Below are 27008 nucleotides of genomic sequence, written 5' to 3'. Positions count from 1 at the left end.
CCCCCACCTCTCTACTGTCACATCGAGGGGACCACCTCTCTACTGTCACATCGAGGGGACCCCCCACCTCTCTACTGTCACATCGAGGGGACCCCCCACCTCTCTACTGTCACATCGAGGGGACCACCTCTCTACTGTCACATCGAGGGGACCCACCACCTCTCTACTGTCACATCGAGGAGACCCCCCACCTCTCTACTGTCACATCGAGGGGACCCCCCACCTCTCTACTGTCACATCGAGGGGACCACCTCACTACTGTCACATCGAGGGGACCACCTCTCTACTGTCACATCGAGGGGACCACCTCTCTACTGTCACATCGAGGGGACCACCTCTCTACTGTCACATCGAGGGGACCCCCCACCTCTCTACTGTCACATCGAGGGGACCACCTCTCTACTGTCACATCGAGGGGACCCCCCACCTCTCTACTGTCACATCGAGGGGACCCCCCACCTCTCTACTGTCACATCGAGGGGACCACCTCTCTACTGTCACATCGAGGGGACCACCTCTCTACTGTCACATCGAGGGGACCCCCCACCTCTCTACTGTCACATCGAGGAGACCACCTCTCTACTGTCACATAACGTCAGTTGCTATTACTGTCATGAAAATCTCGTTCTCTGTAAACGTACGCTGAGACTTTGATTTATAAAAAGGCACATGCACACGATAAGAGTTCAAGAGCCCATTTGACCTGCCACTCCCCAAAAATTACCTCTTATAATATATGTAAAAAAAGAAAGGAACACGCTAACACGGGAAATGTGCTTACCGTCTTCTCCAGAGTCAGACAAGAAGATAGATAGCACGTCAAGTTCCTTCTGTTCCTTTATTGCTCCCCTTGGGGGACATCTTCTCTCTGTGCGTTCAGTAGAAAGCTATCCGGCTGCAAGCTAGCCTAGTTTAGCACAAATGAATGGAAGCGGATACAGACCACACCTAGAGGTGTTTTTGGACAACAGCTAGGCTAGCTGGTCCATATCTGCTTCCATTAATTTGTGCTAAGCTAGGCTAGCTTGCAGCCGGATAGCTTTCTACTGAACGCACAGAGAGGAAATTGGTATCTATCTTATTGTCTGATGTGAGAAGTCTATGTTAGCGTGTTCCTCTAAGAGTTAACACTCTGAAGTAAGAAGTTGCGGCTTCTGTCGCAACTGTACACTGTATAACAGACTAAAAAACGATTTTGAAAATTGCTAATGCATACTAAGAAAGGTCAGTGATCGTGGTTAGAACGTACCTGGCTTGGGAGTTTGTACACCTGGGGGGGAAGATTGAGGATTATTCGATTAAAATGCATTGTCATCGTACGGCAGTACAGTACAATGAAAAGAAGTTAGCATCAGGTATGTAAACAGGAATATATGTAGATATATTCAAACAGATGTAGATAAATACGGTATATACAGTATTGTTATTTATATCATACAGTGTTCGATGGATAGACTATAGGTTGAGGTACTGTAGGTATTATGATTACAGTGTAAGGCAGTTGTAGACTGTAAAGGCAGTAGATTTTGAGTATAGGTATTACATTATTATTACATCATGGAATGGATTATTACAGTATGGAATTAATATTAAGTCAAACATGTACTTTACATAATGCATTTAGGACAAACTATATGAATTAGGACCGCTTTGGGCGGCTCGGTGGCGCAGCGGACATTGCGCTCATCACCAACGCAAGAGACACCGGGTTCGACTCTGGCTGTCGGCGTTGCCTCCGGCTTGGGCCAGCCGTCATACTAACTCAATTGGCAGAGTTAGCGGGTGGAAGTCGATGGATGGTAATCTGGATGTTGTGGACAGCGACTCCTACAGGTCGGTTGGGGGACGCCTGCACAGCAGAGTCAGGAAATGGCGGGGGTAGTGTGAGCCTCCCACACGTTACACCTCGCCAATGAGAGTCCGCGCTGGCAGGTGAAAAGATGTGACAGGTTGCCTCCTCGTGTATCGGAGGGGACACGTGATGCAAGGCTTCTATCCTCCCTACAACCGGCCAGTGGGGGGCATATGCGAGCCACGTTCAAGACAGGGGAGGGGAGAATTGGCACAGTGGAATTGGGATGGGAGAAAATAGAGAAAAATAGGAGAAAAAGTGGATCAAAAAGAAAAAATAATTAGGACCACTTTGGAAAATTGAACAAATGTAAAAACCTATAATAGTCCTGTGTTTTTTAGTAGACTATTACTAGAGATTAACACAGGAATACTGTTGTGATTCACCATAGTATCTCCTTAGTGGGATATAATACATATCTATGGTATTCTTGTAGTTTTACCATAGAAATGCTACCCTTCTAATAGTGATTCACTATATGTCAATAATAATTGGTGTGTGAAAGAAAAAAATCAATAGCCTACTATAATTGTATAGTGAATTGTGTATGGGAGGCTTTGAATCATTTGGAATGAGGACTGTGTAGACTAAAAAAAAGCACAATTAATTGGAATAAGCACTTCATTTATTGGTTGTGTCTCTCTAAGGTCCTTATTGCTCCTCCTCTCTGCTGGATACTGAGACCTACCTTTATCCGGTTCTGGAGTTTTACTGGTGGGTTTGCTGGGCGGTGCCGGTGCTGATAGAATAGAACAGAAGAAAAGGCTGCGTTGACAGAAGGTTTGCCCTTTACTATCACACAACCAAGTTTCTTTAATAGTTGTCATACAGAAGTACAGAATACTTTTATACAAAATGCTTCTTACTGTTACGCTCCAGAGACTGTGCTAGACAAAAGATAAGTATGAAATAAAAAAGTATAGCATGTAAAAATAGAAGTAAAAAATAGAAGTCACGTACGTAGACACGGTGTTCAGTATATACATATGTACAATGTTCAATGCAGAATAGAAGTAACTGAGTTACCATACATTATACAACGGCATGCAAATTTCTCGATTCTGATTGGCCATTCACACGTCTTTATTGGCAACAATCCACGGTCCTGGGCTCAGGACCCGCCCACAACCAAATCACATAACCCTCCCCGGCTCACTCCGGGAGAAAACAGGATCGCGGACAACAAATGGTTATGTTGAAAGCACCATAACGACTAAATATGAAGCGATTCTGTCAAGGGGAATGTGTTAGTCCTTTAAACAATGTTGGATGATGTAATTGATGGGTCTTGGCTCAATCTAGAACAAAAGAAAAATCGCGGATTGATTGATAGATTAATTGATTGATTTAAATTTCTTCCTTCCTACTTTCTACTGACTGCAGCGTTCTCCCGACGCTGGCGTACCCACAAACACACACACACACATACACACACACACACACACACACACACATACACACACACACGCACACACACACTGTGACACACACACACACACGCACACACACACACTCCTGTCTGCAACAGCGGGGGAGTCAGACTGAGAGAGAAGCAGCGCTGTTTTAAGTGAGCATGGTCTATTGAATTGATTGATTGGTTGATTGCTAATTTTATTACTGTACCCCTGGTTTCCAACTGGTTAAGTTTAGGCTAAAAGAAATAAATAAAAAAATAGGGCAAAGAAAACGTTTTTTTCCTATAGGGCAAAGAAAACGTTTTAATTTGTTTTACCTACTTTATATTCTGCATCTGGTAATAAAATTTTCAATCAATCATTCCAATAATACACAGTTGGATGTGTTAGTTGGTTGGATGCACTTCAAGCTGCTTCCACATGAGGCAACTTCTCTCAATCATTCCAATAATACACAGTTGGATGTGTTAGTTTGGTTGGATGCACTTCAAGCTGCTTCCACATGGAGTTGTGGGAACTACTTTTTCTGGCGGATGGTTTTTTCAATAAATCTTCGATTAATGTGTGTTTATTGTATAGAAATAAGGTTGGATGAATCTGGCAGTTGTATAAAAGCTTTACACCACGTGCAGTCGTGATTTGTGACCAATAAACCATGCCTAGGGGGGTCTAACGACCCTCGGCTGCGCCTCGGGCCTAACAACCACCCCTAGGCATGGTTTATTGGTCACAAACCACTCCTGCGTGTGATGTAATGCTTAAATATACAATATACTATGCAATATACTAATATACAATATACTATATAGTGCAAAGCAGAAATGGGATGAGGTACAGTTTAGGTATAATTTACAGTAAGGTGTACTGAGGTATGGGTTGTAGTGCAAATCCTTTACCAATAAATATAAAGTGTGTTTAGGTGTTCTAAAGTGTGGAGCGTGGGTGCTGCAGTGTGTTGTTTGTTTAAAGTGAGAGTGTGCATGTGGATGTGTGTGTTGTGAGTGTATTTGATGGTTGTTGCATAGTGTTATTGTTCGTTGAGCAACCTGATGGCCTGGGGATAGAAGCTTCTTCTGAGTCTTTCTGTGCTTGCCATGAGACTCCGGTATCGCTTGCCTGACCGCAGCAGTTCAAAGAGGCAGTTGTTTTGGTGGCTGGAGTCCTTGATAATTATCTTAGCCTTACCCCTGCACCGCTTGTTGTAAATGTTCTGGAGAGTGGGAAGCCCCCCTCCAATTGTGCGTTCTTGTGCGGTGCTATTCCCAAACCAGGAGGTGATATTTCCAGTCAGGATGCTCTCTATTGTACATGAGTAGAAGTTCTTAAGGATATTCTGACTGACTTGGAACTTCCTTAGGCGCCTGAGGAAGTAGAGGCGCTGTCGTGCCTTCTTCACAACACTGTCAATGTGTGTAGTCCATGTCAAGTCCTCGGATATGTGGGCTCCGAGGTACTTAAAACTGTTCACTCTCTCAACCGGTGCCCCGTCGATGCTGAGGGGGCTATAGTCCCTGACCCCGGACCTCCTAAAGTCCACAATCATCTCCTTTGTTTTGCTGACGTTCAGGGAGAGGCTGTTCTCCTGGCACTATCCCGCCAGGACCTTGACCTCTTCCAGGTAGGCCCTCTCGTCGTTTGCAGAGATCAGGCCCACCACTACTGTGTCGTCAGCAAATTTGATGATTGTGTTGTTGTTCCGCTGAGCCACACAGTCATGTGTGTACAGGGAGTAGAGGAGGGGACTCAGAACACAGCCCTGGGGGGCCCCTATGTTGAGGGTGATGGATGAGGAGGTGCAGTTGCCTGCTCTCACCACCTGGGGTCTGCCCATCAGGAAGTCCAAGACCCACTGGCAGAGGTCATAGTTCAAGCCCAGGTCCCTGAGCTTGGCTATGAGTTTGGAGGGGACTATGGTATTGAATGCTGAGCTGTAGTCGATGAATAGCATTCTCACATAGTTCCCCTGCCTCTTGTCCAGGTGTGATGCTGCTGTGTACAGCACATGGGCTATGGCGTCCTCCGTGGACCTGTTGGGGCGGTATGCAAATTGCAGGGGGTCCAGGTTGTGGGCAGCGGTGGCCTAAAGGTTAGAGAAGCGGGTTTGTGACCGAAAGGTCGCCGGTTCGATCCCCGGGACCGGCAGGAAAAATCTGGGCTGGGGAAGTGAATTCATAACTCTCTCCCATACCCTTAACGACTACCACTGAAGTGCCCTTGAGCAAGGCACTTAACCCCCAACTGCTCCAGTGGAGTTGCTCAGTGGCCAATGGTGTCGACTGTGGTTGTACTGGGCAGCTCCCAGGTGTGAATGGAACTGTGTGAATGTGAAGCAGGGCGTTCCTGAGAAAGAGCATCTGTGCTCAGCGAACCTACCCTGGGTAAATAAATGTTAAAAAAAAAAAAAAAAAAAAAAAAAGTTGATGGGGAGGGAGGAGCAGATGTAGCCCTTTACTAGCTTCTCAAAGCACTTCATGGCTATGGAGGTGAGAGCTACAGGGCGGTAGTCGTTGAGGCAAGCAGGCTTGGATTTTTTAGGTACAGGGATGATAGTGGACTTCTTCAGGCAGGTGGGGATCACAGCCTGTTCCAAGGACAGGTTAAATATGTCAGTGAATACCGGGGCCAGTTGGTCGGCACAGACTTTTAGGACGCGGCCGGGGATGCCGTCCGGTCCTGCTGCCTTCCTGATATCCACTTTTTTAAAGGTCCTCCACACCTCATGCTCTGTTACCCTGAACACTGAGTCTCCATCAGCAGACCCCCCCCCCCCCCCCATTGCCGTGGCTTGTAGGCTGGTGTTGTTATTCCCAGCCTCAAACCTCGCATAGAAAGTATTGAGATCATTTGCTAAGGAGATGTCACGGTTCAGTTTGAGGGAGGTGCCTTTGTAATCTCTCATCGTTTTGAGCCCCTGCCACATAGCTCTGGAGTCAGCATGTTCAAACTGAAGTTACATTTTATTCCTGTAGCGCCGTTTTGCTTCTATTACTGTCCTCCTTACGTTGTATCTTGCCACCTTGTGGTCATTCATGTTGCCTGCCACAAGCCCAGTGTTGTATGCTGTGGTGCGCGCTTTCAGAGCTTCACGGACGGATTTGTCTACCCAGGGTTTTTGATTTGGGTAAACTCTAATTGTGGTAGTGGGGATTGTTTCCTCCACCAAAGTACGAACAAAGTCCAGCACTGTCTCTGTGTAGTCATTAATGTTATCTGTGTTATCGCGGAACACACCCCAGTCTGTACATTCCAGTGCATCCGCGGAGCTAATGATGCTAATGATGAAGCATCGCCGTCGGTTGTGTGATAGTAAAGGGCTAACCTTCTGTATTGTCACAGTGAAAGGGTTAACCGGCTGTCGTGTGGCAGTGAAAGAGTTAAAAGAGAAAAGTCCCAACAACACACTGTCTTCACTTACATTCTGTTAACACGCTGTCACCTGGGATCAATCAGCGCAGCTGAGAATCGTCTGCTCATCACCGACTCTGATATGAGTGTTGCTACTCCAACCTAGGTACGCGGACCTAACCTGCCTGTCTCTCTTCCTGTCTCTCTGCCTTGTCTCTCTGCCTTGCTCGAACATCTGTCTCCCTGCCTGTCTCTCTTCCTGTCTCTCTGCCTTGTCTCTCTGCCTTGCTCTAACATCTGTCTCCCTGCCTGTCTCCCTGCCTGTCTCTCTTCCTGTCTCTCTGCCTTGTCTCTCTGCCTGTCTCTCTGCCTGTATCTCTGCCTTGTCTCTCTGCCTGTAACTCTGCCTGTCTCTCTGCCTGTATCTCTGCCTGTCTCTCTGCCTGTCTCTCTGCCTGTCTCTCTTCCTGTCTCTCTGCCTGTCTCTCTGCCTGTCTCTCTTCCTGTCTCTCTGCCTGTCTCTCTACCTTGTCTCTCTGCCTGTCTCTCTGCCTGTCTCTCTGCCTGTCTCTCTGCCTGTCTCTCTGCCTGTCTCTCTTCCTGTCTCTCTGCCTGTCTCTCTGCCTGTCTCTCTGCCTGTATATCTGCCTGTCTCTCTTCCGGTCTCTCTGCCTGTCTCTCTGCCTTGCTCTAACATCTGTCTCTCTGCCTGTCTCTCTGCCTGTCTCTCTACCTGTCTCTCTGCCTGTCTCTCTGCCTGTCTCTCTTCCTGTCTCTCTGCATGTATCTCTGCCTGTCTCTCTGCCTGTCTCTCTTCCTGTCTCTCTGCCTGTCTCCCTGCCTGTCTCTCTGCCTGTCTCTCTGCCTGTCTCTCTGCATGTCTCTCTGCCTGTCTCTCTGCCTGTCTCTCTTCCTGTCTCTCTGCCTGTCTCTCTGCATGTCTCTCTGCCTGTCTCTCTGCCTTGCTCTAACATCTGTCTCCCTGCCTGTCTCTCTGCCTGTCTCTCTGCCTGTCTCTCTGCCTGTCTCTCTGCCTGTCTCTCTTCCTGTCTCTCTGCCTGTCTATCTGCCTGTCTCTCTACCTTGTCTCTCTGCCTGTCTCTCTGCCTGTCTCTCTGCCTGTCTCTCTGCCTGTCTCTCTGCCTTGCTCTAACATCTGTCTCTCTACCTGTCTCTCTGCCTGTCTCCCTGCCTCTCTCTCTTCCTGTCTCTCTGCCTGTCTCTCTGCCTGTCTCTCTGCCTGTCTCTCTGCCTTGCTCTAACATCTGTCTCTCTGCCTGTCTCTCTACCTTGTCTCTCTGCCTGTCTCTCTGCATGTCTCTCTGCCTGTCTCTCTACCTTGTCTCTCTGCATGTCTCTCTGCATGTCTCTCTGCTTGTCTCCCTGCCTGTCTCTCTGCCTGTCTCTCTGCCTGTCTCTCTTCCTGTCTCTCTGCCTGTCTCTCTACCTTGTCTCTCTGCCTGTCTCTCTGCCTGTCTCCCTGCCTGTCTCTCTGCCTGTCTCTCTGCCTGTCTCTCTGCCTGTCTCTCTGCCTTGCTCTAACATCTGTCTCTCTGCCTGTCTCTCTGCCTGTCTACCTGCCTGTCTCTCTTCCTGTCTCTCTGCCTGTCTCTCTACCTTGTCTCTCTGCCTGTCTCTCTGCATGTCTCTCTGCTTGTCTCCCTGCCTGTCTCTCTGCCTGTCTCTCTGCCTGTCTCTCTGCCTGTCTCTCTGCCTGTCTCTCTACCTTGTCTCTCTGCCTGTCTCTCTGCCTGTCTCCCTGCCTGTCTCTCTGCCTGTCTCTCTACCTTGTCTCTCTGCCTGTCTCTCTGCATGTCTCTCTGCTTGTCTCCCTGCCTGTCTCTCTGCCTGTCTCTCTGCCTGTCTATCTGCCTGTCTCCCTGCCTGTCTCTCTGCCTGTCTCTCTGCCTGTCTCTCTACCTTGTCTCTCTGCCTGTCTCTCTTCCTGTCTCTCTGCCTGTCTCTCTGCCTGTCTCTCTTCCTGTCTCTCTGTCTGTCTCTCTGCCTGTCTCTCTGCCTTGCTCTAACATCTGTCTCCCTGCCTGTCTCTCTGCCTGTCTCTCTTCCTGTCTCTCTGCCTGTCTCTCTGCCTGTCTCTCTGCCTGTCTCTCTGCCTTGCTCTAACATCTGTCTCTCTGCCTGTCTCTCTGCCTGTCTCTCTGCCTGTCTCTCTGCATGTCTCTCTGCCTGTCTCTCTGCCTGTATCTCTGCCTGTCTCTCTTCCTGTCTCTCTGCCTGTCTCTCTGCCTTGCTCTAACATCTGTCTCTCTGCCTGTCTATCTGCCTGTCTCTCTGCCTGTCTCCCTGCCTGTCTCTCTGCCTGTCTCTCTGCCTGTCTCTCTACCTGTCTCTCTGCCTGTCTCTCTGCCTGTCTCTCTGCCTGTCTCTCTGCCTGTCTCTCTGCCTGTCTCTCTTCCTGTCTCTCTGCCTGTCTATCTGCCTGTCTCTCTGCCTGTATCTCTGCCTGTCTCTCTTCCTGTCTCTCTGCCTGTCTCTCTGCCTTGCTCTAACATCTGTCTCTCTGCCTGTCTCTCTGCCTGTCTCCCTGCCTGTCTCTCTGCATGTCTCTCTGCCTGTCTCTCTGCCTGTCTCTCTGCCTGTATCTCTGCCTGTCTCTCTTCCTGTCTCTCTGCCTGTCTCTCTGCCTTGCTCTAACATCTGTCTCTCTGCCTGTCTCTCTGCATGTCTCTCTGCCTGTCTCTCTGCCTGTCTCTCTGCCTGTCTCTCTACCTGTCTCTCTGCCTGTCTCTCTGCCTGTCTCTCTGCCTGTCTCTCTTCCTGTCTCTCTGCCTGTCTCTCTGCCTGTCTCTCTGCCTGTATCTCTGCCTGTCTCTCTTCCTGTCTCTCTGCCTGTCTCTCTGCCTTGCTCTAACATCTGTCTCTCTGCCTGTCTCTCTGCCTGTCTCTCTGCCTGTCTCTCTGCCTGTCTCTCTGCCTGTCTCTCTGCCTGTCTCTCTTCCTGTCTCTCTGCCTGTCTCTCTGCCTGTCTCTCTGCCTGTCTCTCTGCCTTGCTCTAACATCTGTCTCTCTGCCTGTCTCTCTGCCTGTCTCTCTACCTGTCTCTCTGCCTGTCTCTCTGCCTGTTATGACCCTGGCTCATGGGTACGCAACCTATGTGTAATCAACACCAAAACCCTGTGCTCTAACTCAAAAATGCTACTAAACCAAGGAACTACTAATATAACTATAAGCTAATGTACTGGTAACCCAACGGACAAGGACTGTAAGAACCTGACAGCTCTTTCACTAGGCACAGACCGTGCATGTGTGTTTCTGGGTCTGCCTTTGAAGCTCCCCAGCAGGTAACCAATCAGCACTAATTGGCTAATTGGCAGCCCTCACCTGCCTGCCCTGGTGACACAGGAGTGACCAGGCCTCTAGTACATAACACCTCCCCCACCAAACTGGTTGCCCAAAAGGCAACCACTACACAACAACCCATAAACAAAACAAAAACAACTGTGACCCCTTAGTTGTCAGGGCCTCTACCACAACAGCGATAACGGGTACCACAAACACCGGTACTACGATCGTGAGAGGGCGTCTGCTAGCACGTTGTCCCTCCCACGAATGTGGCGAATATCCAAGTTATACGCCTGGAGGAACAAACTCCATCGCATCAAACGATGATTCGAATTCACCATGCTGCGAAGAAAAACCAAAGGGTTATGGTCTGTATACACAACAAGGGGTAAACTGGAGGATCCCACGTAAACATCAAAATGGTTCAAGGCAAGAACCAAAGCGAGCGCCTCCTTCTCTATAGTAGAGTAGTGCAGTTGATGCCTGTCAAACTTTTTAGAAAAGTAGCACACTGGGTGCTCCATCTCTAATGCATCCTCTTGCAGGAGGACGGCTCCAGCACCGAGGTCACTAGCATCCACTGCCAACTTGAATGGCAGTTGAAAATCGGGAGCTGACAGAACGGGAGCGCTAATCAGAATACCCTTGATGCAACAGAAGCAAAGTTCCTACAGAAACTCCTATAGTACCCTGCCATACCTAGGAAGCGCTTTAACTCCCGCCTGGTGATGGGAGCAGGGAAGCCCACTATAGCCTCCACCTTAGCTGTAATGGGGCACACATGCCCACGTCCAACCACCTTACCCAGGTAGGTAACCGTGGCCTGTCCAAATTCACATTTCGCAAGGTTAACTGTCAAGTTAGCATCACCCAACCGCTTGAACACTTCGGCCAGATGCTCCACATGTTGTGACCAAGAGGAACTGTGGATAACCAGGTCATCCAGATATGCCTCACAGAACGCTACCCCGCCCAGGACCTTGTTCACTAGCCGCTGAAACGTCGCTGGGGCATTTCGCATGCCAAAGGCCATCACTGTATACTGACAGAAACTCTCTGGTGTGACAAAAGCGGATATCTCACGTGCTCGCGGAGTAAGCGGAACCTGCCAGTATCCCTTTAGCAAATCCAATTTACTTACAAAGGCTGCTGAACCCACCCGATCGATACAGTCGTCCATCCGAGGCAGAGGGTACGAGTCCGGCTTGGTTACTGCATTAACTTTACGGAAATCAGTACAGAACCGATGAGTGCAGTCTGGCTTATCAACAAGCAGGCAGGGGGAGCTCCACGCACTAGAACTGGGCTCCGCAATGCCATGTCTCACCATATAGTCTACTTCCTTACTCAAGATCCTTCGTTTTTCCGGATTCACCCTATAGGCATGTTGCTTAATTGGCCCTGCACTACCAACATCAATGTCATGCTCGAGTACATTAGTACGACTAGGGACATCAGAAAACAAATGTGTATGCTGTCTAAGTAGGCGCACCACATCCGTACGCTCAGGAAGTGGTAAGTACGACAGGTGTGAGTCCAAGTCACCTAGTATCTGGGTGTTTGGCAACCGGCCCTGAGAAATCTCCTTCGACACAGAACAGTCGGCTACAATAGGAGATGCAGAAACTGTTAGAACAGCCACAGGCTTGACCCCTGACTGGTCAATCTGAGCCCTATCATTGTACGCCTTCAACATATTGACGTGACATAATCTACTCTTGCGCCTGCGGTCGGGAGTTTTAATCAAGTAGTCGACCTCACCAACTTTGCGCTCAATGGAGTATGGCCCACTGTATTTAGCCTGTAATGCAGACCCAAGAATAGGCGAGAGAACCAACACCTTGTCTCCCGGTGAGAACACCCTATGTCGGGCCCGCCTATCATACCACACCTTCATTTTTCCTTGGGCTACCTTTAGGTTCTCTTTCGCTAGTTCACATGCTCTACTAAGCTTAAGCCTGAAGTCACACACATAGTCCAACAAATTAGTAGAGGAAGGAGTCTGGTCAGCCAACCACTTTTCCTTCAGCAGGGCTGAATCCAAGAGACTCCTGGGTTACCTCCCTAGCAGCAAACAGAAGCAAAGGAATTCCATCATCCCAGTCTTTGTCGAACTCCGTACAATATGCCCGCAGCATTGTTTTGATAGTCTGGTGAAATCTCTCCAGCGCCCCCTGGGACTCTGGATGATAGGCAGAGGAAGGGCAATGCTGGATAGACAACTGCTGGAGGACCTGAGCAAAGAGACGGGACATGAAGTTAGACCCTTGATCTGATTGAATGACCTTTGGTAGACCAAAAGTCGAAAAAAACCTAACCAGAGCTTTGGATATAGCTGGGGCTGTGATCTTGCGTAAAGGAATGGCTTCAGGAAAACGGGTCGCTGCACACATAATAGTCAAAAGGTACTGGTTCCCTGTCTTAGTTCGAGGGAGGGGACCAACACAGTCAATGAGGATCCGCTCAAAAGGTTCCCCAACGGCAGGGATAGGCTGCAGAGGAGCCTGAGGGATCTTCTGGTTTGGTTTACCAACCACCTGACACACATGGCACGAGCGACAATATTGTGCCACATCTGACTTCAAACCAGGCCAACAAAAATGTCTCAGCACACGGTCATAAGTCTTCCTGACCCCCATGTGACCAGCAAGATCATGATCATGTGCTAGATGCAGTATATCAGGACGATACACGGCTGGAACAACAATCTGAAACACACTGCCCCAGTCATCCAGACTGGACAGGTTAGGTGGTGTCCACTTTCTCATGAGCACGTCATTGCTAACAAAGTATCCTTGAGACGTATCTACCATTTCATCCTCTAAAACCGCCTCTTCAAAGAGGGACGACAAGGAGACATCCTTGTTTTGCTCTAGTACCAACTGCTCATGAGACGGAATCACCTTACCAAACCCCTCATCAGGGCCACTTTTCAACTCAACAAAGAACGTGTCACTAAGTGTCATATCACCATCTAAGTTAACAACCTCATGGGTGTCACATTTGACCTTTGACATTGCGCGTGTTACCGCACACACAGGAAACACTCCTGGATGCTTCTGTGCGAGCTCATCAGGAACCTCAGAAACTACAGGGACGGGAATTACAACTGGAGTAGCCAGCACTTTGCCACCGGCCAAATCGTTCCCTAGAATGAAGGACACTCCCTTTATGGGAATGTGAGAACACACTCCTACGACAACATTGCCTGATACTAAGGGAGAGTTTAGCGAGACCTCATGCAAAGGAGTATTCACAAAGCCTCCTCCAAAGCCCTGAACAATGGCACCGGAATGCAATGAAGAATCTTCCGAAAATGGCAAAATCCCATCCAGAATGAGAGACTGGAAAGCTCCTGTATCTCTCCATATTGTAATAGCCTGCCTTGATCCTAATTCACCAACCAGTGAAACAAATCCATCCATCCTAAATGTTGAGGAGCCCTCTAGCTCCCTGTCTGCACCTTTGATACTTCGCACCCCACCCTCTAATGTCGGCATAGGTGTCCTGTCTATGATTTCTACCAGAGCCACCGTTTTTACATTTTTCTGCTTAAGCACAGGGCATCCAGCAACGATATGACCAGGCTCCTTACAGTAAAAACAGATAACCCCCTCTGGGAATGCACTAGCAGAGCCACCTTGCCTAGGAGTCGAAGTAAACCGACCAGCAGACACGGGTGCCGGGAACCGGCTCCCCTGAGAAGGACGCCTACTACCCCTGGACTCCACACGGCCCTCCTCTACAAAGACAGATTTGTGTGTTAACACAAACTCATCAGCCAAGACAGCAGCGTCGGCTATCTTCGATACCTTATGCTCATTTAGATGTGTGGAAACGTTATCAGGAACACACCTCTTAAATTCCTCTAGGAGAACCAACTGTCTGAGCTGCTCCCTTGACTCTGCTTTTTGCGAGGTGCACCACCGGTCAAACAGGTTCTCCTTCTCTTTTCCAAATTCAACTGCATGTCTCTCTGCCTGTCTCTCTACCTTGTCTCTCTGCATGTCTCTCTGCATGTCTCTCTGCTTGTCTCCCTGCCTGTCTCTCTGCCTGTCTCTCTGCCTGTCTCTCTTCCTGTCTCTCTGCCTGTCTCTCTACCTTGTCTCTCTGCCTGTCTCTCTGCCTGTCTCCCTGCCTGTCTCTCTGCCTGTCTCTCTACCTTGTCTCTCTGCCTGTCTCTCTGCCTGTCTCTCTGCCTTGCTCTAACATCTGTCTATCTGCCTGTCTCTCTGCCTGTCTCTCTACCTGTCTCTCTGCCTGTCTCTCTGCCTGTCTCTCTTCCTGTCTCTCTGCCTTTCTCTCTGCCTGTCTCTCTACCTTGTCTCTCTGCCTGTCTCTCTGCCTGTCTCTCTGCCTGTCTCTCTGCCTGTCTCCCTGCCTGTCTCTCTTCCTGTCTCTCTGCCTGTCTCTCTGCCTGTCTCTCTACCTTGTCTATCTGCCTGTATCTCTGCATGTCTCTCTGCTTGTCTCCCTGCCTGTCTCTCTGCCTGTCTCTCTGCCTGTCTCTCTTCCTGTCTCTCTGCCTGTCTCTCTGCCTGTCTCTCTACCTTGTCTCTCTGCCTGTCTCTCTGCCTGTCTCCCTGCCTGTCTCTCTTCCTGTCTCTCTGGCTGTCTCTCTACCTTGTCTCTCTGCCTGTCTCTCTGCATGTCTCTCTGCTTGTCTCCCTGCCTGTCTCTCTGCCTGTCTCTCTGCCTGTCTATCTGCCTGTCTCTCTGCCTGTCGCTCTGCCTGTCTCTCTACCTTGTCTCTCTGCCTGTCTCTCTACCTTGTCTCTCTGCCTGTCTCTCTGCCTGTCTCTCTGCCTGTCTCTCTACCTGTCTCTCTGCCTGTCTCTCTGCCTGTCTCTCTACCTGTCTCTCTGCCTGTCTCTCTGCCTGTCTCTCTGCCTTGCTCTAACATCTGTCTCTCTTCCTGTCTCTCTGCCTGTCTCTCTGCCTGTCTCTCTACCTTGTCTCTCTGCCTGTCTCTCTGCCTGTCTCTCTGCCTTGCTCTAACATCTGTCTCTCTGCCTGTCTCTCTGCCTGTCTCTCTACCTGTCTCTCTGCCTGTCTCTCTGCCTGTCTCTCTGCCTGTCTCTCTGCCTGTCTCTCTGCCTGTCTCTCTGCTTGTCTCTCTGCCTGTCTCTCTGCCTGTCTCTCTGCCTGTCTCTCTGCCTGTCTCTCTGCCTGTCTCTCTACCTTGTCTCTCTGCCTGTCTCTCTGCCTGTCTCTCTGCCTGTCTCTCTACCTTGTCTCTCTGCCTGTCTCTCTACATGTCTCTCTGCCTGTCTCTCTGCCTGTCTCTCTGCCTGTCTCTCTACCTTGTCTCTCTGCCTGTCTCTCTGCATGTCTCTCTACCTTGTCTCTCTGCCTGTCTCTCTACCTGTCTCTCTGCCTGTCTCTCTGCCTGTCTCTCTGCCTGTCTCTCTACCTTGTCTCTCTGCCTGTCTGTCTGCCTGTCTCTCTGCCTGTCTCTCTGCCTGTCTCTCTGCCTTGCTCTACCATCTGTCTCTCTACCTGTCTCTCTACCTGTCTCTCTGCCTTGTCTTTCTGCCTGTCTCTCTGCCTGTCTCTCTGCCTGTCTCCCTGCCTGTCTCTCTGCCTGTCTCTCTGCCTGTCTCCCTGCCTGTCTCCCTGCCTGTCTCTCTGCCTGTCTCTCTGCCTGTCTCTCTGCCTGTCTCTCTGCCTGTCTCTCTGCCTTGTCTCTCTGCCTGTCTCTCTGTCTGTCTCTCTGCCTGTCTCTCTGCCTGTCTCTCTACCTGTCCCTCTGCCTATCTCTCTGCCTGTCTCTCTACCTGTCTCTCTGCCTGTCTCTCTGCCTGTCTCTCTGCCTTGCTCTAACATCTGTCTCTGTGCCTGTCTCTCTACCTTGTCTCTCTGCCTGTCTCTCTGCCTGTCTCTCTGCCTGTCTCTCTGCCTGTCTCTCTGCCTTGCTCTAACATCTGTCTCCCTGCCTGTCTCTCTGCCTGTCTCTCTGCCTGTCTCTCTGCCTTGCTCTAACATCTGTCTCTCTACCTGTCTCTCTACCTGTCTCTCTGCCTTGTCTTTCTGCCTGTCTCTCTGCCTGTCTCTCTGCCTGTCTCCCTGCCTGTCTCTCTGCCTGTCTCTCTGCCTGTCTCCCTGCCTGTCTCCCTGCCTGTCTCTCTGCCTGTCTCTCTGCCTGTCTCTCTGCCTGTCTCTCTGCCTGTCTCTCTGCCTTGTCTCTCTGCCTGTCTCTCTGTCTGTCTCTCTGCCTGTCTCTCTGCCTGTCTCTCTACCTGTCCCTCTGCCTATCTCTCTGCCTGTCTCTCTACCTGTCTCTCTGCCTGTCTCTCTGCCTGTCTCTCTGCCTTGCTCTAACATCTGTCTCTGTGCCTGTCTCTCTACCTTGTCTCTCTGCCTGTCTCTCTGCCTGTCTCTCTGCCTGTCTCTCTGCCTGTCTCTCTGCCTTGCTCTAACATCTGTCTCCCTGCCTGTCTCTCTGCCTGTCTCTCTGCCTGTCTCTCTGCCTTGCTCTAACATCTGTCTCTCTGCCTGTCTTTCTGCCTGTCTCTCTGCCTGTCTCTCTGCCTGTCTCTCTGCCTGTCTCTCTACCTTGTCTCTCTGCCTGTCTCTCTGCCTGTCTCTCTGCCTGTCTCTCTGCCTGTCTCTCTACCTGTCTCTCTGCCTGTCTCTCTGCCTGTCTCTCTGCCTTGCTCTAACATCTGTCTCTCTGCCTGTCTCTCTTCCTGTCTCTCTGCCTGTCTCTCTGCCTTACTCTAACATCTGTCTCTCTGCCTGTCTCTCTGCCTGTCTCTCTGCCTGTCTCTCTGCCTTGCTCTAACATCTGTCTCTCTGCCTGTCTCTCTACCTTGTCTCTCTGCCTGTCTCTCTGCCTGTCTCTCTGCCTGTCTCTCTGCCTTGCTCTAACATCTGTCTCTCTCCCTGTCTCTCTGCCTGTCTCTCTGCCTGTCTCCCTGCCTGTCTCTCTGCCTGTCTCTCTGCCTGTCTCTCTGCCTGTCTCTCTGCCTGTCTCTCTGCCTTGCTCTAACATCTGTCTCTCTACCTGTCTCTCTACCTGTCTCTCTGCCTTGTCTTTCTGCCTGTCTCTCTGCCTGTCTCTCTGCCTGTCTCTCTGCCTGTCTCCCTGCCTGTCTCTCTGCCTGTCTCTCTGCCTGTCTCTCTGCCTGTCTCCCTGCCTGTCTCCCTGCCTGTCTCTCTGCCTGTCTCTCTGCCTGTCTCTCTGCCTTGTCTCTCTGCCTGTCTCTCTGTCTGTCTCTCTGCCTGTCTCTCTGCCTGTCTCTCTACCTGTCCCTCTGCCTGTCTCTCTGCCTGTCTCTCTACCTGTCTCTCTGCCTGTCTCTCTGCCTGTCTCTCTGCCTTGCTCTAACATCTGTCTCTCTGCCTGTCTCTCTACCTTGTCTCTCTGCCTGTCTCTCTGCCTGTCTCTCTGCCTGTCTCTCTGCCTGTCTCTCTGCCTTGCTCTAACATCTGTCTCCCTGCCTGTCTCCCTGCCTGTCTCTCTGCCTGTCTCTCTGCCTGTCTCTCTGTCTTGCTCTAACATCTGTCTCTCTGCCTGTCTCTCTGCCTGTCTCTCTGCCTGTCTCTCTGCCTGTCTCTCTACCTTGTCTCTCTGCCTGTCTCTCTGCCTGTCTCTCTGCCTGTCTCTCTGCCTGTCTCTCTACCTGTCTCTCTGCCTGTCTCTCTGCCTGTCTCTCTGCCTTGCTCTAACATCTGTCTCTCTGCCTGTCTCTCTGCCTGTCTCTCTGCCTTACTCTAACATCTGTCTCTCTGCCTGTCTCTCTGCCTGTCTCTCTGCCTGTCTCTCTGCCTGTCTCTCTGCCTGTCTCTCTGCCTTGCTCTAACATCTGTCTCTCTGCCTGTCTCTCTACCTTGTCTCTCTGCCTGTCTCTCTGCCTGTCTCTCTGCCTGTCTCTCTGCCTTGCTTGGACTTCCTGACGGGCAGACCCCAGGTGGTAAGAGCCGGCAACTGCACCTCCTCATCCATCACGCTCAACATAGGGGCCCCCCAGGGCTGTGTTCTGAGCCCCCTCCTCTACTCCCTGTACACACATGACTGCGTAGCACAGCGGAACAACAACACCATCATCAAATTTGCTGATGACACAGTAGTGGTGGGCCTGATCTCTGCCAACGACGAAAGGGCCTACCTGGAAGAGGTAGAGAACCTGTCACAGTGGTGTCAGGAGAACTGCCTCTCCCTGAACGTCAGCAAAACAAAAGAGATGATTGTGGACTTCAGGAGGTCGGGGGTCAAGGACTACAGCCCCCTCAGCATCGACGGGGCACCGGTTGAGAGAGTGAACAGTTTCAAGTACCTCGGAGCCCACATATCCGAGGACTTGACATGGACCACACACATTGACAGTGTTGTGAAGAAGGCACGACAACGCCTCTACTTCCTCAGGCGCCTAAGGAAGTTCCAAGTCAGTCAGAAGATCCTTAGGAACTTCTACTCATGTACAATAGAGAGCATCCTGACCGGCAACATCACCTCCTGGTTTGGGAATAGCACTGCACAAGACCGTAGCAGACTACAAAGAGTGACACGTTCAGCCGAACGCACAATTGGAGGGGGGCTTCCCACCCTCCAGAACATTTACAACAAGCGGTGCAAGGGGAAGTCTAAGAGAATTATTAAGGACTCGAGCCACCCGAACAACTGCCTCTTTGAACTGCTGCGGTCAGGCAAGCGATACCGGAGTCTTAAGGCGAGCACAGAAAGACTCAGAAGAAGCTTCTATCCCCAGGCCATCAGGCTGCTAAACGAACAATAAACACTATGCAACAACCATCAAATGCACACAGCACACACACCCACACGCACACACTCACTCAAACAAACAACACACTGCAGCACCCACTCTCCACACTTTAGATCACACAAACACACTTTACACTTTATATTTATTGATAAAGGATTTGCACTACAACTCGTACACCTACTGTGAATTGTACCTAAATTGCACCTCGTCCCATTTCTGCCTTGCACTATATAGTATTGTATATTAGTACACTGCACAGTATTGTATATTGTATGGTAACTACGTCTATTCTGCATCGAACATTGTACATATGTCTAAACTGAACACTGTGACCTCATTTTTTACTTCTAATTTTACTATGTTATTTTATTTCATACTTATCTTGTCTTGCACAGTCTCTGGAGCGTAACAGTAAGAAGCATTTTGTATAAAAGTATTCTGTACTTCTGTATGACATATTAAAGAAACTTGAAACTTGAATTTGAAAACTTGCTCTAACATCTGTCTCTCTGCCTGTCTCTCTGCCTGTCTCTCTGCCTGTCTCCCTGCCTGTCTCTCTGCCTGTCTCTCTGCCTGTCTCTCTGCCTGTCTCTCTGCCTGTCTCTCTGCCTGTCTCTCTGCCTGTCTCTCTGCCTGTCTCCCTGTGCCCGGGCTCAGCTGCCTCACGAGACACCACCCGTCTGGACGCTCCCGCGGAACACGAGGAGTGCTCCTGCTCACATCTTTATACATTCCCAGTATTCTGTGTAACCTGTCATCATGGTACCTATCGGATGAAACAACCTAAACCCTGTCAACATGGTACCTGTTAGATTAAACAACCTAAACCCTGTCAACATGGTACCTGTTGGATTAAACAACCTAAACCCTGTCAACATGGTACCTATCGGATTAAACAACCTAAACCCTGTCAACATGGTACCTGTTGGATTAAACAACCTAAACCCTGTCAACATGGTACCTGTCGGATTAAACAACCTAAACCCTGTCAACATGGTACCTATCGGATGAAACAACCTAAACCCTGTCAACATGGTACCTGTCGGATTAAACAACCTAAACCCTGTCAACATGGTACCTATGGGATTAAACAACCTAAACCCTGTCAACATGGTACCTATCGGATTAAACAACCTAAACCCTGTCAACATGGTACCTATGGGATTAAACAACCTAAACCCTGTCAACATGGTACCTATCGGATTAAACAACCTAAACCCTGTCAACATGGTACCTATCGGATTAAACAACCTAAACCCTGTCAACATGGTACCTATGGGATTAAACAACCTAAACCCTGTCAACATGGTACCTGTCGGATTAAACAACCTAAACCCTGTCAACATGGTACCTATCGGATTAAACAACCTAAACCCTGTCAACATGGTACCTATGGGATTAAACAACCTAAACCCTGTCAACATGGTACCTGTCGGATTAAACAACCTAAACCCTGTCAACATGGTACCTATGGGATTAAACAACCTAAACCCTGTCAACATGGTACCTGTTGGATGAAACAACCTAAACCCTGTCAACATGGTACCTGTTGGATTAAACAACCTAAACCCTGTCAACATGGTACCTATGGGATTAAACAACCTAAACCCTGTCAACATGGTACCTATCGGATTAAACAACCTAAACCCTGTCAACATGGTACCTATGGGATTAAACAACCTAAACCCTGTCAACATGGTACCTGTCGGATTAAACAACCTAAACCCTGTCAACATGGTACCTATGGGATTAAACAACCTAAACCCTGTCAACATGGTACCTATCGGATTAAACAACCTAAACCCTGTCAACATGGTACCTATGGGATTAAACAACCTAAACCCTGTCAACATGGTACCTATGGGATTAAACAACCTAAACCCTGTCAACATGGTACCTATGGGATTAAACAACCTAAACCCTGTCAACATGGTACCTATGGGATTAAACAACCTAAACCCTGTCAACATGGTACCTATCGGATTAAACAACCTAAACCCTGTCAACATGGTACCTATGGGATTAAACAACCTAAACCCTGTCAACATGGTACCTGTTGGATTAAACAACCTAAACCCTGTCAACATGGTACCTATGTGATTAAACAACCTAAACCCTGTCAACATGGTACCTATCGGATTAAACAACCTAAACCCTGTCAACATGGTACCTATGGGATTAAACAACCTAAACCCTGTCAACATGGTACCTATGGGATTAAACAACCTAAACCCTGTCAACATGGTACCTGTCGGATTAAACAACCTAAACACTGTCAACATGGTACCTGTTGGATTAAACAACCTAAACCCTGTCAACATGGTACCTATCGGATTAAACAACCTAAACCCTGTCAACATGGTACCTGTCGGATTAAACAACCTAAACCCTGTCAACATGGTACCTGTTGGATTAAACAACCTAAACCCTGTCAACATGGTACCTATCGGATTAAACAACCTAAACCCTGTCAACATGGTACCTATGGGATTAAACAACCTAAACCCTGTCAACATGGTACCTGTTGGATTAAACAAGCTAAACCCTGTCAACATGGTACCTGTTGGATTAAACAAGCTAAACCCTGTCAACATGGTACCTATCGGATTAAACAACCTAAACCCTGTCAACATGGTACCTGTCGGATTAAACAACCTAAACCCTGTCAACATGGTACCTGTGGGATTAAACAACCTAAACCCTGTCAACATGGTACCTGTTGGATTAAACAACCTAAACCCTGTCAACATGGTACCTGTTGGATTAAACAACCTAAACCCTGTCAACATGGTACCTGTTGGATTAAACAACCTAAACCCTGTCAACATGGTACCTATCGGATTAAACAACCTAAACCTGTCAACATGGTACCTATCGGATTAAACAACCTAAACCCTGTCAACATGGTACCTATCGGATTAAACAACCTAAACCCTGTCAACATGGTACCTGTTGGATTAAACAACCTAAACCCTGTCAACATGGTACCTATCGGATTAAACAAGCTAAACCTGTCAACATGGTACCTGTCGGATTAAACAAGCTAAACCCTGTCAACATGGTACCTGTTGGATTAAACAACCTTAACCCTGTCAACATGGTACCTGTTGATTAAACAACCTAAACCCTGTCAACATGGTACCTGTTGGATTAAACAACCTAAACCCTGTCAACATGGTACCTGTTGGATTAAACAACCTAAACCCTGTCAACATGGTACCTATGGGATTAAACAAGCTAAACCCTGTCAACATGGTACCTGTCGGATTAAACAAGCTAAACCCTGTCAACATGGTACCTGTTGGATTAACCAACCTAAACCCTGTCAACATGGTACCTGTTGGATTAAACAACCTAAACCCTGTCAACATGGTACCTATCGGATTAAACAACCTAAACCCTGTCAACATGGTACCTATGGGATTAAACAACCTAAACCCTGTCAACATGGTACCTGTTGGATTAAACAAGCTAAACCCTGTCAACATGGTACCTGTTGGATTAAACAAGCTAAACCCTGTCAACATGGTACCTATCGGATTAAACAACCTAAACCCTGTCAACATGGTACCTGTCGGATTAAACAACCTAAACCCTGTCAACATGGTACCTGTGGGATTAAACAACCTAAACCCTGTCAACATGGTACCTGTGGGATTAAACAACCTAAACCCTGTCAACATGGTTGGTACCTGTTGGATTAAACAACCTAAACCCTGTCAACATGGTACCTGTTGGATTAAACAACCTAAACCCTGTCAACATGGTACCTGTTGGATTAAACAACCTAAACCCTGTCAACATGGTACCTATCGGATTAAACAACCTAAACCTGTCAACATGGTACCTATCGGATTAAACAACCTAAACCCTGTCAACATGGTACCTATCGGATTAAACAACCTAAACCCTGTCAACATGGTACCTGTTGGATTAAACAACCTAAACCCTGTCAACATGGTACCTATCGGATTAAACAAGCTAAACCTGTCAACATGGTACCTGTCGGATTAAACAAGCTAAACCCTGTCAACATGGTACCTGTTGGATTAAACAACCTTAACCCTGTCAACATGGTACCTGTTGGATTAAACAACCTAAACCCTGTCAACATGGTACCTGTTGGATTAAACAACCTAAACCCTGTCAACATGGTACCTGTTGGATTAAACAACCTAAACCCTGTCAACATGGTACCTATGGGATTAAACAAGCTAAACCCTGTCAACATGGTACCTGTCGGATTAAACAAGCTAAACCCTGTCAACATGGTACCTGTTGGATTAACCAACCTAAACCTCTCCATTCTCCTCTCCCTGTTCTGCTCACGGGCTCCAGCTTAACGCCACGGTAACACATTCAACTTTATTATCAAATACTATGTTTGGGTCATCTGACTTGCATCAGGTATCTCGGCCGGTCAGAAGCCCCAAACAGCGTTTTAATACATTTGTTAATTCTCATTATTTTCTGTGAAGAACGTGTAAAAGAACACATTTTCATTGAGTGCAATTATTGAGTGCAATTATTATTATAATTTCTTTTTTACAAAAAATAAATTAATTAATAGTACTTTTATTGATGAATGTGATCTAGAGGAAAATGGCAAATATTAACCATATGCTGTCTATATTGCTTGTAATTGAGTTTGTAAGTATTTTTATATACATTGTTATGGCTGTATTGTTTTAAAATCCTAATAATGCTGTGGCTCCACCAGATCAGTGGGTGAGGAACAGAAATGCCAACAACACCACACTAGAACTAGAAATAGACAGCTGTCCCTCACAGGAAGACGAAATAAAGCAAAAACCATGACGGTATCGAAATATAGTGTCTTTTGCACATCTACTACGACTACAGGTGCGTCTGGGAGGAGCAGTCATTACATCAAAAGAGAAAGATCCTGCACACTGTCCTCTCTCACATTTAGCTTGTTCGTAACCCTACAAGATACAAGATACAAGAGTTTTATTTGTCACGGCATACAGGTATACAGTGAAATGCGGGGGGTCTCGCCCGCAACGATGTGCATAATACAAGTAATAATAATAATAATAATAGAGTCCAACCAATAGAGCGACATAGTGCAATAAACAAGTAAACAAAGTAGGCATATCGGTATCTGTACATGAGTTATTTACAGAGCATGGTAGGACATGCTAGGTCCTGTGGTAGTGCAGTACACTGTTAGCTACGGATGAGGCACTGGTGTGGTGTTTTGGGATGGGTTTTTTGTTCTTGATTTATTGTGATGTTTCTTCTTGACTTGTTTAGACTTGTCCAGCCCATGGGGACATTAACTCTTTCTGCACCAAAAACGAGAATTCTCGTGTTTCAAATCCAACCGTTGAGCGCCACAAACGAGTTATGTCGTTTTTAGATCCTCTTTTTTTTTTTTTATTATTATTTTCCCATTCTAAACACTCGCGCGGACCTGCCTGTGTCTCCCTGGCACCGCTGCCTACGTTATAATTGCAATGGCGATCGAATCCCGACAGGTGGCAGTATCGCCTACCTTTTGAACTGGGTCTCTATGGTGTCTTTCAGTACTGAGGTACCTCCGGCTGCAGGAATCCCTTCCCCCTCAAAGTGAATCAGAACACAGCTATCTGTTGGGAGATTTGCTCACCTGAAACCTATTGTTTCCCGTATTATAGCCAGACCCAATGCATATGAGTAATGGCAATCGCAATGGAATTACATGGATTATTCATTTTGGAGTACCTTCTGACTAAGGTAAGGTCTATTTTACCGAACCTAAAACAGGCTTTTGTATTGATCACAGCGTCGTATTTTACCGAACCTAAAACATGCTTTTGGTAACGATCGCATTTTCGTAAAACGACATCTATATTGGTATATACCTTTAATTTGGAAATAATATAGGTTTCAGGCGAGCAACCCGAACGATGCATATAACACGTCATATCTCACTATCTAGAAAACTAGACTGGATTATTTTTAAACGGGGCGATGTTTAGCGTGGAATAGCGCACAAACAAAAGTATGTAGAAATGAACTGGTTTGTCAATGTTGGACTATAAATAGTGCCTGTCAAATGAGCCATACTATTGTCTCCATAGCTATAATATAGAATATACGATGGGTCCGCAAACATCGTGAACATTGTCAATAGCGCTGGCGCCAGGCAGTACAGATGGAAAAACAGCGTGGTGCTCAATGAATTAACGTGTGATTGCGGGCTCTACATATACATTTGATTTGATTTGATTTGATTTATGTAATGACTGTTCCTCTCAGACACACCTGTCAAGTAGTTGATGTGCAAAAGACGCTATATTTCGATATTGTGATGGATCACGGTTTATGTGGGTTTTTTGTTTATTCTTGCATTCTTTGGATGTATTTTGGGGTTTTCTCTGGTGAGCTGTCAATCACCAGACACCAGTTAATTGCCATGCGGCATGGCAGGTGTGTGGGCTTGATTGCCACCTGATTGGTGTCAGGTGTGCAGTGCCTTTAATTAGGCTTGGTTGACTGTGTTCCGATGCTTGTCCATTTCATGTTTTCCTTCAATAGTAAAGGAGTGTCTCATGCCCTAAAACCGTAAAATGAGGCTTGTCTTTTGTCTTTTTGGTAAATAGCATTCAGAGGAAGTGGTGTCTCACCTAGTGGTGTCTCGCCTAAAGACTCGTTGGTGTTGGAGGTTTCAGGAGAAGAAGAGTTATCTTGCTTTGCTGGTGTCTTGTCCTTCGTAGAGACTATGGTGGAGTTTGTGCCTGATGCAGAAAATACACATTATAAGATAAGATACAGTAGGATAAGATAAGATGGGATACCTGTCTGAAGAAGTCCACCATTATCCCTGTACCCAAACAATCCAAGCCTGCTTGCGTCAACGACTACCGCCCTGTAGCTCTCATCTCCATAGCCATGAAGTGCTTTGAGAAGCTAGTGAAGGGCTACATCTGTTCCTCCCTCCCCATCAACCTGGACCCTCTGCAATTTGCATATCGCTCCCAACAGGTCCACGGAGGACGCCATAGCCCATGTGCTGCACACAGCAGCATCACACCTGGAGAAGAGGCAGTGGAACTATGTGAGAATGCTATTCATCGACTACAGCTCAGCATTCAATACCATAGTCCCCTCCAAACTCATAGCCAAACTCAGGGACTTGGGCTTGAACTATGACCTCTGCCAGTGGGTCTTGGACTTCCTGACGGGCAGACCCCAGGTGGTGAGAGCAGGCAACTGCACCTCCTCATCCATCACTCTCAACATAGGGGCCCCCCAGGGCTGTGTTCTGAGTCCCCTCCTCTACTCCCTGTACACAGGGCCGCCTCAGGGGGTGTGCGAGCAGTGCGGTCGCACAGGGCCTCGCAGGAAGGGGGGCCTCGCACAAAAATAAAATAAAAAATTATTTATAATTTTTTTAATTAAAAAAAAAAAATTTTAATTTAAATTTTTATTTTTTGCGAGGCCCCCCTTCCCGCGAGGCCCTTTTTCATCACAGACCTAAAATCTAGTTTTGCTTATATGCTTATATATTTCACATTAGACACATTCCTGGCTCTGAGGCTCTGCAGGCAGCAGAATTGGTTTCAATGAGGGGAGGGGTTACAGCCAGGTAAGGTAGCGTCTGTTGAGTTCATTGTCTGTGTCTGTGTGCGTGCCGGGGGGGGGGGGGGGGGGGGGGGGGGGGCGTGAACCGACTCATTGCCAGACGTGAGCGATTCGACTCACGCTCACGGCAATGAATCGGCTCTTATGAACGAGTCGCTCATGACCGACCCATCACTAGCGTCTGACTATTTCGCGCGTGCAGCATTGGAGCCTAGGTTATGCCAGCCAAGATGAAGAGGACATCGTTCGGCAGATGGACTGAAGATGAAAGTTGTTGCATGTTAGACAGTTCAGTCAGGCTAGCCATCCCGGCTAAAGACAGGGACAGCTAGTTAGCTTTAGCTACATTATAATATTAAGTGTGGTTCAGTCGGGATATAGCCATGATGATGTCGGCTAGTAGCTAGCTTAGCTAAAGGCTAACTAGCGTTAGCTAACCTAGAGACAGCGCGTGCAGCATTGTTATGCCAAGATGAAGAGGATGGTCGTTCGGCAGATGAACTTCATCAACTCCACGCGGTTGTCTCCATCCTCTTGGACGTTTGGTGAGTTTTTAATGCACTCTGTTCTATTCCCGCCGTGGATATCTCTCTCTCTCTCTCTCTGGAGCCAAACTGGCCGACTAGCTGTTGTAGTACTAGTAGCTAACGGTGTGTGGCCTGGTGTCAGCACCTGTATTGCTTTTCTCATGTTGTACAGTTTTTCAGTGGTAGCCGCATAGCTTGCTTCTGCGTTAGCTAATGGTTAGCGATAGCCGGGTTGAGCTAACTGTTAGCC

The 27008-nt window shown here is 48.1% G+C and overlaps 1 protein-coding gene across 2 annotated transcripts in view; it reads right to left on the bottom strand.

Moving 5' to 3' along the window:
* Positions 1-27008, bottom strand: part of LOC311227478 (uncharacterized protein) — a 77328-nt gene that overhangs the window by 22990 nt on the left and 27330 nt on the right. Inside the window, exons 5-7 of one of the 2 annotated variants that reach the window (XM_084313154.1) lie at positions 25274-25384; positions 2541-2591; positions 1250-1270 (exon numbers count right to left, since the gene is read on the bottom strand). In XM_084313154.1, coding sequence (XP_084169280.1) covers positions 1250-1270; positions 2541-2591; positions 25274-25384 — 183 coding nt within the window. The remainder of the gene's footprint in view (positions 1-1249; positions 1271-2540; positions 2592-25273; positions 25385-27008) is intronic. The other variant, XM_084313155.1, reaches the window with a different exon arrangement.

The sequence above is a fragment of the Notolepis coatsorum genome (genome assembly GCF_963971535.1).
Source record: "Notolepis coatsorum genome assembly, chromosome: 4".
Lineage (NCBI taxonomy): Eukaryota > Metazoa > Chordata > Actinopteri > Aulopiformes > Paralepididae > Notolepis > Notolepis coatsorum.
This window is presented reverse-complemented; position numbering and strand designations above follow the sequence as displayed.